Genomic DNA, 13,149 nt, shown 5'->3' on the forward strand with positions numbered 1-13,149 from the left:
AAATTATCACACATGAAAACTTTAAAGTCAGTGGTCGTAGAAACAAGTGCATTGACAGTATTTTAATATTGTAGAACCACTTCTCAGTGGGTGTGGTGTCACAAGCTAGATCACAGTTTTACTTGTGAATAGATAATAAAGAACACACCTTCGGACATGTAGTAGCTTGATAGTATGCATAAATAGACACTGGTGAATGACTATTTGAGGAAACAGATATCCAGATTAGAAGGTCAGGAGTTTGAGACATCATGAACCAGGCATGGTCCAGGTAACAGACCCGTCATATCACAGACATGCATCCAATTTAAATTAGTCTTGTTTAAACTTTACCAGGAATTATATGATTCCTTTTATACAGCCCCCATCACTTAAGCTCGCATTTTATTTCCCCTTTTTAATTATTTCAGACCCTGGCGGAAATTAAACAAAGCAAGCAAAGATTTATATACAGTTCAATCAGTAACTCAACGCCAGATTCTAAAATTTTTTCACAAGCAGAGCTGCACATAGAGTCTATGTAGGAGGATTACACAACATTAAGGATCATCTAAAATTGCAAACGCATATATGATACAAGAAAGGCTGCCTACGAACCTGGCCTACCAGTAAACCGATGGGATGGGACTCCTAGATGCCGACAAAATTGCCCATCCTCCATGTTGTTACCTAAAGGTGCTTTGCGCTTCCGAAGAGTTGCCTCTAAGCTCCGATCGTCTCCCTCTACATAACATTTAGAACTAGATTCAATGTTGCCATAGCCCATTTCTCTAGGATAAAAACAGAATTCTTTGTTTCTCTGCAAAGACAGATGACCAAACTTGCTGCCCTCGGGTGAAGCTCCCAAACCAACATCGTCTATTTCATATGCTGAACTACTCTTGCTGCTTGAACATGGATGCAGGCATTGACCCAACCTCAAAGACAAATCACACTCCCTGCCTGGTGCCACCCCCTGAGTGACCAAAGCATTTTCTTCTGCCAGTCTGCTTGCAGCGTGACGGAACTTACCATCGGAATAGCTTTGCCACATACCAATTCCAGAAGGCTCCGGGACTTGAACGACTGGCCTTCCAACAAAGATTGTGTCGGAGCACGTTGTATCTCGATGAGTAGTCCTTGGCTGAGGTTCTCTGGCTTCATAACCGTAGTACAAGGGATAAACTGAACCCAAGTTCAACGAGGGTCTAGCTTCCATTGTCAATGGCTGGTGATGGGCAGAAGGGAGACCTTCCGAGAAGTGGTAGCTAGGTGAACCCATCAGCTTGCTACTTTGGTGGGTAGAATCTGGCAGGGGAATCGGTGACACCGCAGAAGCTGTGACTTTGCCATAGTTCAACGGATTTCCAACAACAGGTTTGAGAGGCATAGAAGGGGGTGGTTGATATTTAGGAGAGAGGTATGTCCTGGGGTTATTGTGCCGATCGCTTCTGGAAGTTCTCACAGGCTTGCAACCCAGGTTAAGTGCAGCTGTTTCAACACAGATAAACAACCCAAAAATCCAAAAAGAGAACATCACTAACGGTTCAAAATCACTAATTTTGACTCTACACAATGACATGTCTAAAATTTAAAACACTCAAAAGTGCAGAATCCACAGTAGATAAAAAATCGAAGTACCTTCAACACATGGGGGCAGGAGGTCTCCGGTCTCGGATGTCTCGTCTCTCCGTATGATTGTGTTAATGGCATCATTGAGGCGGTCCCAGAGAGTATCAGGATTCAAGTACTCTGCCTAAAGCAACAAAATCACAACAGATTAAAAAAAGGGTTTTACCCAACACAGTGAAGATCTAAGAATCCACATTCCGCGAGCATAAGAGAAACAAGAAAAACCTCGGAATTGGCTTTGGAGTACATGATTTCTTCGGCCCTGAGAACAACCGCCGGGAGCTTCTCCTGGCATTCCTTGTTTTTCATGGTCGCGGGACTGTGAGCGTCAACCACGACCCTAATCAAACAGATGGCGTGCAAAAGAGTAAGAGGAATGCATAGTAGCGAGAAAAGGGGCGAGAAAAAGAAAAAAGGGGGAAAAGGCAAATAACCCGAAACCTGAAAATCTGTTGAATGATGGAACCTCTCACTGGTTGGTGGCGGTCGCTGTGCCATGCCCTCCTCACGCACTCGTAAGGCCTTGGCCCTGGGCGTGGCATCTCAGAAATGGAAGTGTTGAACCGGACCAAACCACTCAACACGCCCTTTGTTTCTTTTTCTTTCTCTCTTTCTCTCTTTCTCCCTTTCTCTCACTCTCACTCTCACTCACACTCACACACACCAATAACACTGACACACAACACACGAGAACAATATGGGAAGTGGAAATGGACAGAAATAATTGAGAGGCGTGTATGTCTGGAGGGGGAGTTTACATACTCCTATATACACAGTGACAGTGCTCACTTACGCTACAAATACAATTACATTACATGGGGTTATGTTTGTTGTTTGTTGGTCGATGGGTCAATTACTTCTCACTTGTCTCGCTGTTGTTGCCATTGCACAAATTGTAATGGGACGGTTTTGTTTGGGGGTGAGAGTAGAGCAAGAAGGGCACCCCTTGTTTCTCATTCTTTTGTCTTCCCCAATAATTTAGAGGCTATACCATTAACACGGTCACTCTTTTATTTGATGATGTATGTTTGTGTTCAATCTTTTCTTTTGTGTAATAGGGGGTGGGGGTGGGGTCTGGTCACACACCTCTTGGGAAAAGGAGAGTGGGAGAGTTAGGTTACTATCAAAAAGTACCTCCATAATAAAGTCCATTAAAAATTCTCCCCTTCCCAATGCTATTCCCTCACCCATATTTAATATTTGGGTTGGTTGTTACATTCCATGCATCATATCATATCATATCTTTCCCCCCTCTATTTCACATTATTGCACATCCATCCATCCCCTATTCCACACAACAACACAACACAACCCTTCAATTCAACCGCACCATCACTGCAAGGAAAATGACAAAACATAACCAATACCAACTTCGATACAAAGTAAGAGTAGTAGTAATCCAAGAGAATCCAATAACATCAGTTCCGCCCTTATTCTTCCTAAATAAAGTCACTAAGATTCTTTCGTCTCTTTTAATTCTAAAAACAAACCCCTTTCCTTGTTTTACCTTGGGTTAATCTTTGTTTGACAGTCGTGCTTTTATTCCGGGGACAAACATCGTTATTTCGGTTGGGGTAAGCTCGTGTGTGCACCAACAACGTGCACATGGTGCTCTTTCAATTGTTGTTGGTAGGTCAGGCTTGAAGAAATTAATTTGTATTGACTACGTTACGTGAGTGACCTTGGACCGTGTCGTGTCTATCCAGTACAGTAAATAAATAAATAAATAAATAAATGTGTTGTTGCATTTGCATTGAATGTGCAGTGAAGACATTGATGGGTAAAGAGGTACATTCTGCAGCCTGGGCGCTGTAAATAATTCCCTTTATGTGATGAAAACAGCCTTTGGCATAAGACTGACGCCGCATGGGCCTTCCCCACTCTCTCATGTCACGTCCACTCTTGACAACGGCTGCACAAAGCCAAACTCCTTTTTCAGTTTTTATGTAAGCCTCGAGCATCCCACTTCCAACTTCAATCTTTTTTATTTTCTTTCGGTACAGTACTTCTCAAAACCCTCTTCTTCGTCTTCAACAACTCCTCCACAAACTTCAAACATCAAACATCAAACATCAAACATCAAATAAATCAACACGGGACACATTTTTCCTCCCTCTGTGATTGTTCCAGTAGGACCACCACCCATGTAGTTTCATTTCACCATAGGATCCGATCCACCCAAGTACTGTTATATTTTGGAAATGAGTAAATAAATAATTGTGATGATGGGTAGGAATTGAAAGGGATACGTGCCTAGTCTGTGGCAGGAAATGAGTATCCACACGCTCAAAGACAGAGAGACGCAATGGGAGGGAAGGGAAAGGAAAGAGTTGAGAAAACGAGAGTATTTATTGATTTTGTTAATTTCTGTGGGGTGATTGATTTACTTGGGCAGGATGAGAGCAGATGTAACAGATGCATCATGCATGTCATATCAGTGATGGTGTGGGTAGTAGTAGTAGGGATTGTACCAACTTTGTTGCCTTTCAATTCATTTTTATGCATTTATGGCGGGGGTATAAGCAAAATAGTACCATGGCTAAAGACAAATTGTGCCCAGGAAAGCTACTTCCCAAACCTCAAGATTCTCCACCCATACCTCCTTTTCCTTTCCCCTCAATCCCACTCCATTTTTCATTTCCATTTCCATTCAACTTTTACAACACCTTCTTATCAATTCAATAATCATCTCATATATTCTATTCTCTCCAAATTAACCCTCTAAATAATCTTCTCTACATTTCCAATTCAATTTTTCATTTACGAATATACCCATCTTTAATCTTCTCCACTTCCTTTTACTCTCACCACGCATTTCTCACAATATTGTTTTTTACCTAAATACTGATGTGATGTGATGATTTTTAAGTGAGAAACCTAAGAAACGTTTTCTTGATGTTTGTAATTTTCTGTGACTTTCAATAATTTCGTCCATGTCTTATTCTTCAAGTATTCCCTTTTATTTGTCAATTGATTAAGCATCACTAGCTTCATTCTTCTTCTCAGTCCCACTATTAAGGCTTTTCTTTTTCTTGTGTCCCACTCTCACTGCTTTCCTTTTCATTAGCTCTTCCCACATTTCCTTCAAACCATACCACAAAATCCGTTCCAGTTATCTTCTTCACCTCAACTCAAATAGATATCAGTAACTCTGTAATTTGAGCTACCATATTCTTCTGGACTCACTTCAAGTCCACTGAGGCCAAATCAGACCAAGCCCAATGCAAATCTACTTTTCTCTCTTTTCCATTTTTAAAATATCTCATGTTAATTACAGATGGAAGATATGCACTGATAAAAATATATGGCAACTCTAATGATAGAGTTGACTTAAGTTCAGTACATATAATCTCAACTCAAACATGGCCATTTATGTAAGAATTAGCAACTTTAATATCATATAAAATATGAAACTCTCTCCAGTAACATAGTTTATCTTTGAAATGAATTGGAAAGTTTATCTCTCGAGGAATGAAAACATAGTTCTTGTCGCCAAACAATTTGAAATAAATTTATCTCTTTTCTTTGCCTTGCACAATTTACCATCTCAACCCTCTCAATTCAAATTTTATCCAAATGACATATGTAACATGGAATTCAATTGACTTATTAACATTCACTGTAAAATAGTACACATGGGTAACTAAATTTAAGAACTTTATCAGTACAGTACAGTAGAAATATACATTACAATAGTTGTAAATGAAGAGAAGTAATAATATCAATAAAAACATGACATCTTCTTATTGATTTTCGTCTATATTTAGTTATCTGTTTTACTTTCTGAGACATTCAGTTTGACTTCAATTTTATTCTCTTGAAGTAAGCTATAACCTCTCCTTATGAAAATATTCTTCATGCTCAAAAATGGTTGACGTTAATCTACTAATAATCAATTATACCCAAAACAAGAACCACATAATCCATTCCATATCTTGTTTACCAGGTACTCTTCTGTCTGAATGGTGTTGATGGTCAATATAATGACTTATCCTTTTCGTATGAACGCTCCTTCAAAGATTGAAAGCCACTTTCCTAGGATTAGTTATACAATCTTGCTCTTGCAGTCTCATTTGCAACTACAAAAAATAAAATAAAAATCATCCAAGTATAAAAGAATCAAATGTCTAGACTTTATTTTATATGCAGTGATTCACGTGTTCCACTCTGCACTGCTTCTACAGCATTTACCATAAGCAATGAGTGGATGAACATTCTACCTTTCAGAATCATTATCTATTCACATGGTTCTTTGCATCAAGCTCCACCTCAAGTGGATTATTCTACATAGCACAGTAGCCCATCTGCAACACATCATGACTCGTCACTATATCCCTATAACTACCTATCTCCTTTATACGTCTTCACCCTTTTTCCAATCAATCATTTTCCTTCCACTCAAACATTCTATCAAGACATGCTTATAATTATTGAATCGCAAGTTATATACACACATTATATAATTGTTGTGTTCGTTTCTGTATATTTACTGTTACAAGGAAAGGAATTGCGGGTAATTATATGTTCGCATTTAATGATTTACGGGCGATGATTTGCAGGATAGGCAAAATATTTATCTTCGCTATTGAGAGAGGATTTGCGAGTGAAGTCTATCGATGATAGACACTTTTACAAAAATGTCCATATATTATTTCACATTGCAGGTGCATGAATTTGTAATATTGGTTCTATGGGTTGGAACAAAAGATTCTATTGTTTGGTGAACAAATTTCATGGTATGCATATTTTACCTATTCTGCATGATGCATATAATTATTATTATTTTTTTAAGTTGTGTGTTGTAGTTCATTAATATATTTTTCTTTTCTTTAAATTTAATTTAAACTAATTAAATATATATTTTACAATATATATCTATATATAATAAAAATAATATTATTATTAAATAATAATGATAACATATTACTTTTAAATATCATTTTATATTACTATTATTATTAAGGACAATTTGGTAATTCTCATTTTTTATCTATTAAAATATTTTTTTTATCTATCATATCAATCAAATTCTACACTAATTTTAATAAACTTTACTTCCAAATTCATTCTTATTTATCTTTAAATCCACTCAAACAAACAACACTTAATTTACCTTCAAATCTCTCCAAATTCATCCGGTTGACTCTCCCCCAATTTCTCTCAACACACCCTAAGTGTGCATAATATCTCATCAACTAAATCATAGCATCAAAATACTACGGATAATCTAATGTTCACAGATATATATATCTTTTCTGGTAGAAATATCCGAGCTGCTATTTTTTACATCTGGCAGAATAGTCCATGTTTTTTGTCCAAACTTCGTTGTGAAATCAGAGATAAATTTTTCATTAGTGTTGATGAATGTTTGTAGCAATTTTCAAGTATATTGAAGCTGCCCTATTCACTGTATCATTTCAGTGTAATTTTGGTTCGACTGAAGTGACATTGCCGATACGATAATGAAATGGCAGAGCACATGGTACAGGTAAAGCATAAATCTTAAACCCCACATTTGGTCAGTACCATCACCAAAACGGAAAACACAAACAGCGTTACTGAAAGAACGGACAAGATTATTGTTAACAAATACGGGTTGTTTGACTAAATTTTACTGACTGAATAAGCTTATTTGACTAGTATAACCATGTTTAGTGAAGAAAAGTACTATGTCAGTGTTTTCGAAATATTATTTTTTAACATTTTATATTTAATTTATTACTTATTTTATAAATAAGTAAATAATATAAATAATATTTTCTAAATTAATTTATGTAAAATTTAGTTAAAATTATATTTTAAATAACTTTATATTTTCCAAATATATATATAATTAGATTATTTTTTAAAAATGTTACACCTTTAAAAGTATTTAAAAGCCTATTAAAATTGGTAAATTAAATATTTGATGTATAAAACATGTTTTGTTAGTGGGGTTCTCTCACTTCTTTTTAAAACCTTTCTAATTAATCTTATATTTTTTAAATATTAGTGTGAAAATTTAAACCCACAACTTTTTTTTATTTTTTTTAGTTTTACTCTAAGTATTGAAATAATTAAATTTATATTTTTGTGAAAAAAAATGGAATGAAAGTGTAATTTTACTAACTTTTAACTATGATAATATACATATTAAAAAATATCATGTGTGATAATTTAAATATTAAATATTAAGATGTGACATTAACAATATTACATGACACAATATTAATAGACAACCATTTTTAAATTAAGAAAATCTATAAAAAAATTAAGAAAAATTAAAAAAAAAACACAAAGTAACATATGGTGGAAGACCCTGGTAGATGATGCTATTGGATATTTGATTAGTATGGAAATCTTGTCAGTTTTTAAATAAAATAAAATAATAATTAGTTAAGTTAAAGTGAGAAATGTGCAAACTGATATACTTGAAATATAGATATGAAATGAGTATTATATCAGAAAATCAACTCGGTTTAGTGGTTTTGAGATGTGTGCTTGTTTGTATGACTTGTTTACCTATGTTGGATTCTTGCTAGAACAAAACTGTAGTTTTTTTATATTTGCTTGCTCTTTTTAGAGGGTTACTCTCATCTCATTTTAATCGCTGTACCACCACATTTTTTTTAAATTTCAAAACTATCCTTTATATTTTAAAATATTTTACACTCCCATCTCTTTTTTTCAACGGATGTCAACATTCGTGGAAGAAAAAATTATTCAACGGATATGGCAACATCCATTGAGTTTCTTTTCTTTTTTTAATTTTTAGTTTTTTAATTTATTGTATTTTAAATTAATATATAAATATTATTTAATTTTTTTAAAATTATTACTTAATTATTTATAAATTAATTTTATTTTATTTAATAAAATAATTATTATTAATTTTAGTTTATTTATTATTATTTAAATAATAATTAAAATATTTTTTATATATATATTAAAACGGATGTGACAACATCCGTTGAGTTTTTTTTTTAAGTTTAGTTTTTTTATTTTAAATTAATATATAAATATTATTTAATTATTTTAAAATTATTACTTAATTATTTATAAATTAATTTTATTTTATTTAATAAAATAATTATTATTAATTTTAATTTATTTATTGTTATTTAAATAATAATTAAAATATTATATATATATATATATATATATATTAAAAATATTAAAATGGATGTGACGACATTCGTTGAATTTTTTTTTAAGTTTTTAGTTTTTTTATTTTAAATTAATATATAAATATTATTTAATTATTACTTAATTATTTATAAATTAATTTTATTTTATTTAATAAAATAATTATTATTAATTTTAATTTATTTATTTTTATTTAAATAATAATTAAAATATTTTTTATACATATATATTAAAACGGATGTGACACATCCATTAATGGATGTGGCGACATCCGTTGAATTTTTTTTATACACATATATATAACGAATGTGCCACATCCCGTTAGTTGAATTTTTTTTTTCTTAAGTAAACGGATGTCAACATCCGTTGAAGGTGAAACGGATGTTGACATCCGTTTTATAAAGGGGCAAATTAGGTATGGAGTGGTGCAGGGAGCGGTTGGTGGTGGTGGAGGGAGCAACTCTCCTTTTTTTATTTCAGAATTAGTTTTCTTGGGTTGGGCCATGAGGCCCATAAGCTGGTTTTTGCCTCTCCTTTTGCCCACTTTCTACAGGGTCAGGGTCAAAAATTTCGAAGACCCTTTCTGCCCCGTCCTTCTGTTTCTCGTCCACTCTCTATTCTCCTTGTCTTTTATTTTCGACATGAGGAAGGGAATCCTAAGGTAAAGAAAAAAAGAAAAACGGACGAGAGGGAATTTATGGAGAGCAGCTTCTTCCTTAACCCTATTCCCTCGTTAGTTTCTACAACAAACCCTAGTATAAGTGAATTCGAGAGAGAGGTGAGGAAGAATCCAATGCTTAGAAGATTAACGGACTAGAACGAAATTAAGGCCTTGTTCTTTTGAGGGGATTTGAGGGAGTGGATTTGAGAGGATTTGAAGATAATTTTGTTGTCGTTTATTTGAGTGAATTTGGAGGTAAATGAGAATGAATTTGGAAATAAAATTTGTGAGAATTAGTATAGAATTATATTAACGTGACAAATTAAAAAAAATTATTTACAAACTCATTTTCATTTACTTCCAAATTCACTCAAATAAACGACAAAAAAATTTATCTTCAAATCCTTTCAAATCCCTTCAAATTCACTCAAAAGAAGAAGGCCTAAGAGAGCGAATATCAGTTACAACGAGAAGAAGAATCCGAAGTTGGGGGCTTAATTTCTAGGGTTCGTGAATTTATTTTGGGTTGATGGAAAGAACCTATATATAGGGCCGTATGGGAGAGGTAGAGAGGCACCACAGCAAGTGAGTTTCGAGACTAAGAGTGAGTTACAAACCTGGGAGTATTCGGAGCTAAGGATTCTAGAGTTGGAAGAAGTGTTCTTGGAGAAGACGAGCTAATATTCCAGGTATGGGGGAGCTATTTTGTTTGATTGATTAAATTGATTCAACGATAGCGTAAATTTTTTTGTTTTTCGGGTATATTTTGGTGGGGAAAATGGTGTTAATATAGGTTGAGTAATTGAGAATATAATGGTGAATTGGTTCTGTTAGTAATCTAAGTGAAAATGGGTATAATAGGATTCTGGAAAAGTTTATGGATGATGGATATATGATTATGTGGTACGTAATGCATTTTCTTACAGCTTCACGATCCTATTACTGGCATGACCGGTTGATCAATATGCAGAAAAAAAGCACATAACTTTTTTTCACATAGACTAAATCACATTAAAGCTTCTTGCAAAGCACCACTAAATTATCACAGCCAGAAACTTACTAAATTATCCATCCATAGTAGCTATACGGACTATGAGATACATTCTTAAATTGCCCTAACAAGAAAAAATGAAACATGGACCTATATATATATATATTATTAAACAATAGTTGAAGTAAAGGAGCTTTTGATATTGTTATCTTTCATCAGTGAGCCCCCTTAACAAAAACTTTAGAAAATAAAAACTGTCTAGAATTAAAGACCTATAACTGGAATTCTAAAAGAAATAAATAAAAAAGACAAAATAAATAATCGCACAAATGAATGAGAACATTGTTCTACAACATAACTTTAGAGATCCAAGTAATGTATTATTTAGACAAATTTTTCTATATACAAATTAGACGAGTTTATTAATACACTTTAAAAAAGTTTGTTCATTCAATGATTAAATGAATCCTCTAATAGACATTAGACAAGTATATTTATACATTGATTTGATGAATATAGTAAAAATATTATATAAGTTTAACAATACATATTAGACGTGCCTGTTAATGTCCATGTACTAATTAGATGAGTGTAGCAAAAAATATTAGACCACTCATTTCATACATTGATTATACAAGTATGAAAATATACATTAGACGAATATGTTCATACACTTGTTAGACGAATCTTGCAACATATACATTAATTAGACACACATATTAATATACATTATATGATTCTATCCACTTTATGACTATACGAGTTTCGAGATACATTGCACAAGTTTATCCACGAACTAATTATATTGGTTTAACAATACACGTTATGTTCATATATTAACTAGAGGAGTTTAACAACGCATATTGAACAAGTTTGTTAATGTATTTACTAGATAAAACTAACAATACATATTACATCAGTTTATTCATTGATTTATACTTTTAGATAATTCAACTCTACATATACTTTATCTTTTAAGTTAGTCAACTTCATTGTTGCACATGTTTAATATTATTTATATTTTTATAAATATATTGACTTTCTAAACATATAAATTATTTTTGAAATTAATTATATTCAAAACTTAATTATAAATTTATAAATATTTATTATTATTTTTTCTCTAATCTTTCTAATAAACGCACAAACAAATATCATTTTGTGCTTAGTATTTATATATATAAAAAAAAGCATGAGTGGGTCTGAAATAGGATCTCACCATCCATGACAGATTATTAGGTTAATTTATAATTTTTCTTTTGTAATTTATTTTATATATTTATTATTATACAATAAAAATGGATTCACTCGATTTATTTTTTATAAAAGATTATCTAAATATTATTATAAAAATGATAGTTGAAAATTAAAGTATCAATATATAAAATTTAACAAATAAATAAATTAAATATTTATATTATTCAAATATTATTTAATAATATTTTAATATTAAAAGAAATCAAATTATAAACTTATATAATTAAAAATAATAAATAATTATAATAAAAAACTTATAAAAAAATTGGCAAAATATTTAATAAAGTATTGTTTATGATGAATAATGGGTAAATTCACCGTCAACTTGATTAATTCATGAGTTAAATTAAAAACTAAAACATTTTCAATCCAATATAGTTTGAACTTGTGATAAAATAGGTGGACTTTCAATCTATTTTGATATTTTTAATATAAGGATGGGTGATCGTATTATATGGCAAGCTTTAAGGTGAAATAAACGTTTAAAACATCGAAAAAAGAGGATGGTTCTTTATTCTTTTGGGCCTAAGTCTAGGACCAGCTCTGGTTAAATCAAACTACCACACTTATTCCTATGTTTTTAAATTATCATTATTTATTTATTTTTTCATTTGGACTTAGGTTGATTATTTTATTATGCTAAATTTTGTTCATATAATTTAAATGAAGAAATCCAAATCGGTATAAATTATAATCGATACTTTAAATTATGTTTTTTTTAAATAACAATAAAGTGTAGATAATATTTTTAAAAATAAATTGAATAAAAATAAGGAATAAAATAATATCAATACATATATTAAATTTATCTGATATTAATTAAAATTATTGATGAAATTTATTAAAATCTCTTTATTTAATTATTTGGGTTAAAATTAATTGAAACTTGTATGTATTTACTGCTTTGTCATATAAATTGAAAATGGGAAGCAAAACTAAATAAATTATGTTGCCGTCTAAATTAATTAAACACAGAAGAAAAATAAAACGGTACACTATATAAGACTTTCATTATCTATCTGTATAAACATTTTTACATTTTGACAATCAACTCAAACCAAAATTAAAACAATATTCAAGATTATTATCTAAAAAAAAATAATTGAGCATATCTTAAAAATAATTAATTATCCAAATATTATTTCTAAAAATAAAATTATTATAATTAAAATATGAATAATAAAAAATTCTAATAAGTTTTTAAGAATGAAGTCATGAATACATTAACGGATTCCTTAATCCTAATTCTTAAAATTTTATCCATAAACTAGAGACAAAATTACTCTACTGTTTTATGAATAAACCTTGTTATCTGGTCAAACTAATTTTTCATCTATTTCTCAGAACATAAATTTTGTTTGTCAAAACAAATTAAAACCACGATTCATGTTTTGACTTAGCAAAAATATATTAAACTAGAGAAGCGTTTGACTATTAAATTCTTATACGTACTATTTTTTTTTTACTTTTTTTTACTTTAAAATTCATACTAATAATCTTGTAA

At 31.4% G+C, this 13,149-nt stretch overlaps 1 protein-coding gene across 1 annotated transcript; it reads right to left on the reverse strand.

Annotated features, from left to right (window-relative positions):
- Positions 1-463: 463 nt before the first annotated feature.
- On the reverse strand, positions 464-2,642 carry LOC108331921 (uncharacterized). The gene is made up of 4 exons (XM_017566939.2): positions 2,053-2,642; positions 1,837-1,951; positions 1,621-1,735; positions 464-1,470 (listed from the first exon to the last, which is right to left on the reverse strand). Exons 1-4 carry the CDS (start codon positions 2,151-2,153, stop codon positions 590-592), a joined length of 1,212 nt encoding a protein of 403 aa, XP_017422428.1. The 5' UTR covers positions 2,154-2,642; the 3' UTR covers positions 464-589.
- Positions 2,643-13,149: the final 10,507 nt, after the last annotated feature.

This window comes from Vigna angularis, chromosome 1 (genome assembly GCF_016808095.1).
Source record: "Vigna angularis cultivar LongXiaoDou No.4 chromosome 1, ASM1680809v1, whole genome shotgun sequence".
Lineage (NCBI taxonomy): Eukaryota > Viridiplantae > Streptophyta > Magnoliopsida > Fabales > Fabaceae > Vigna > Vigna angularis.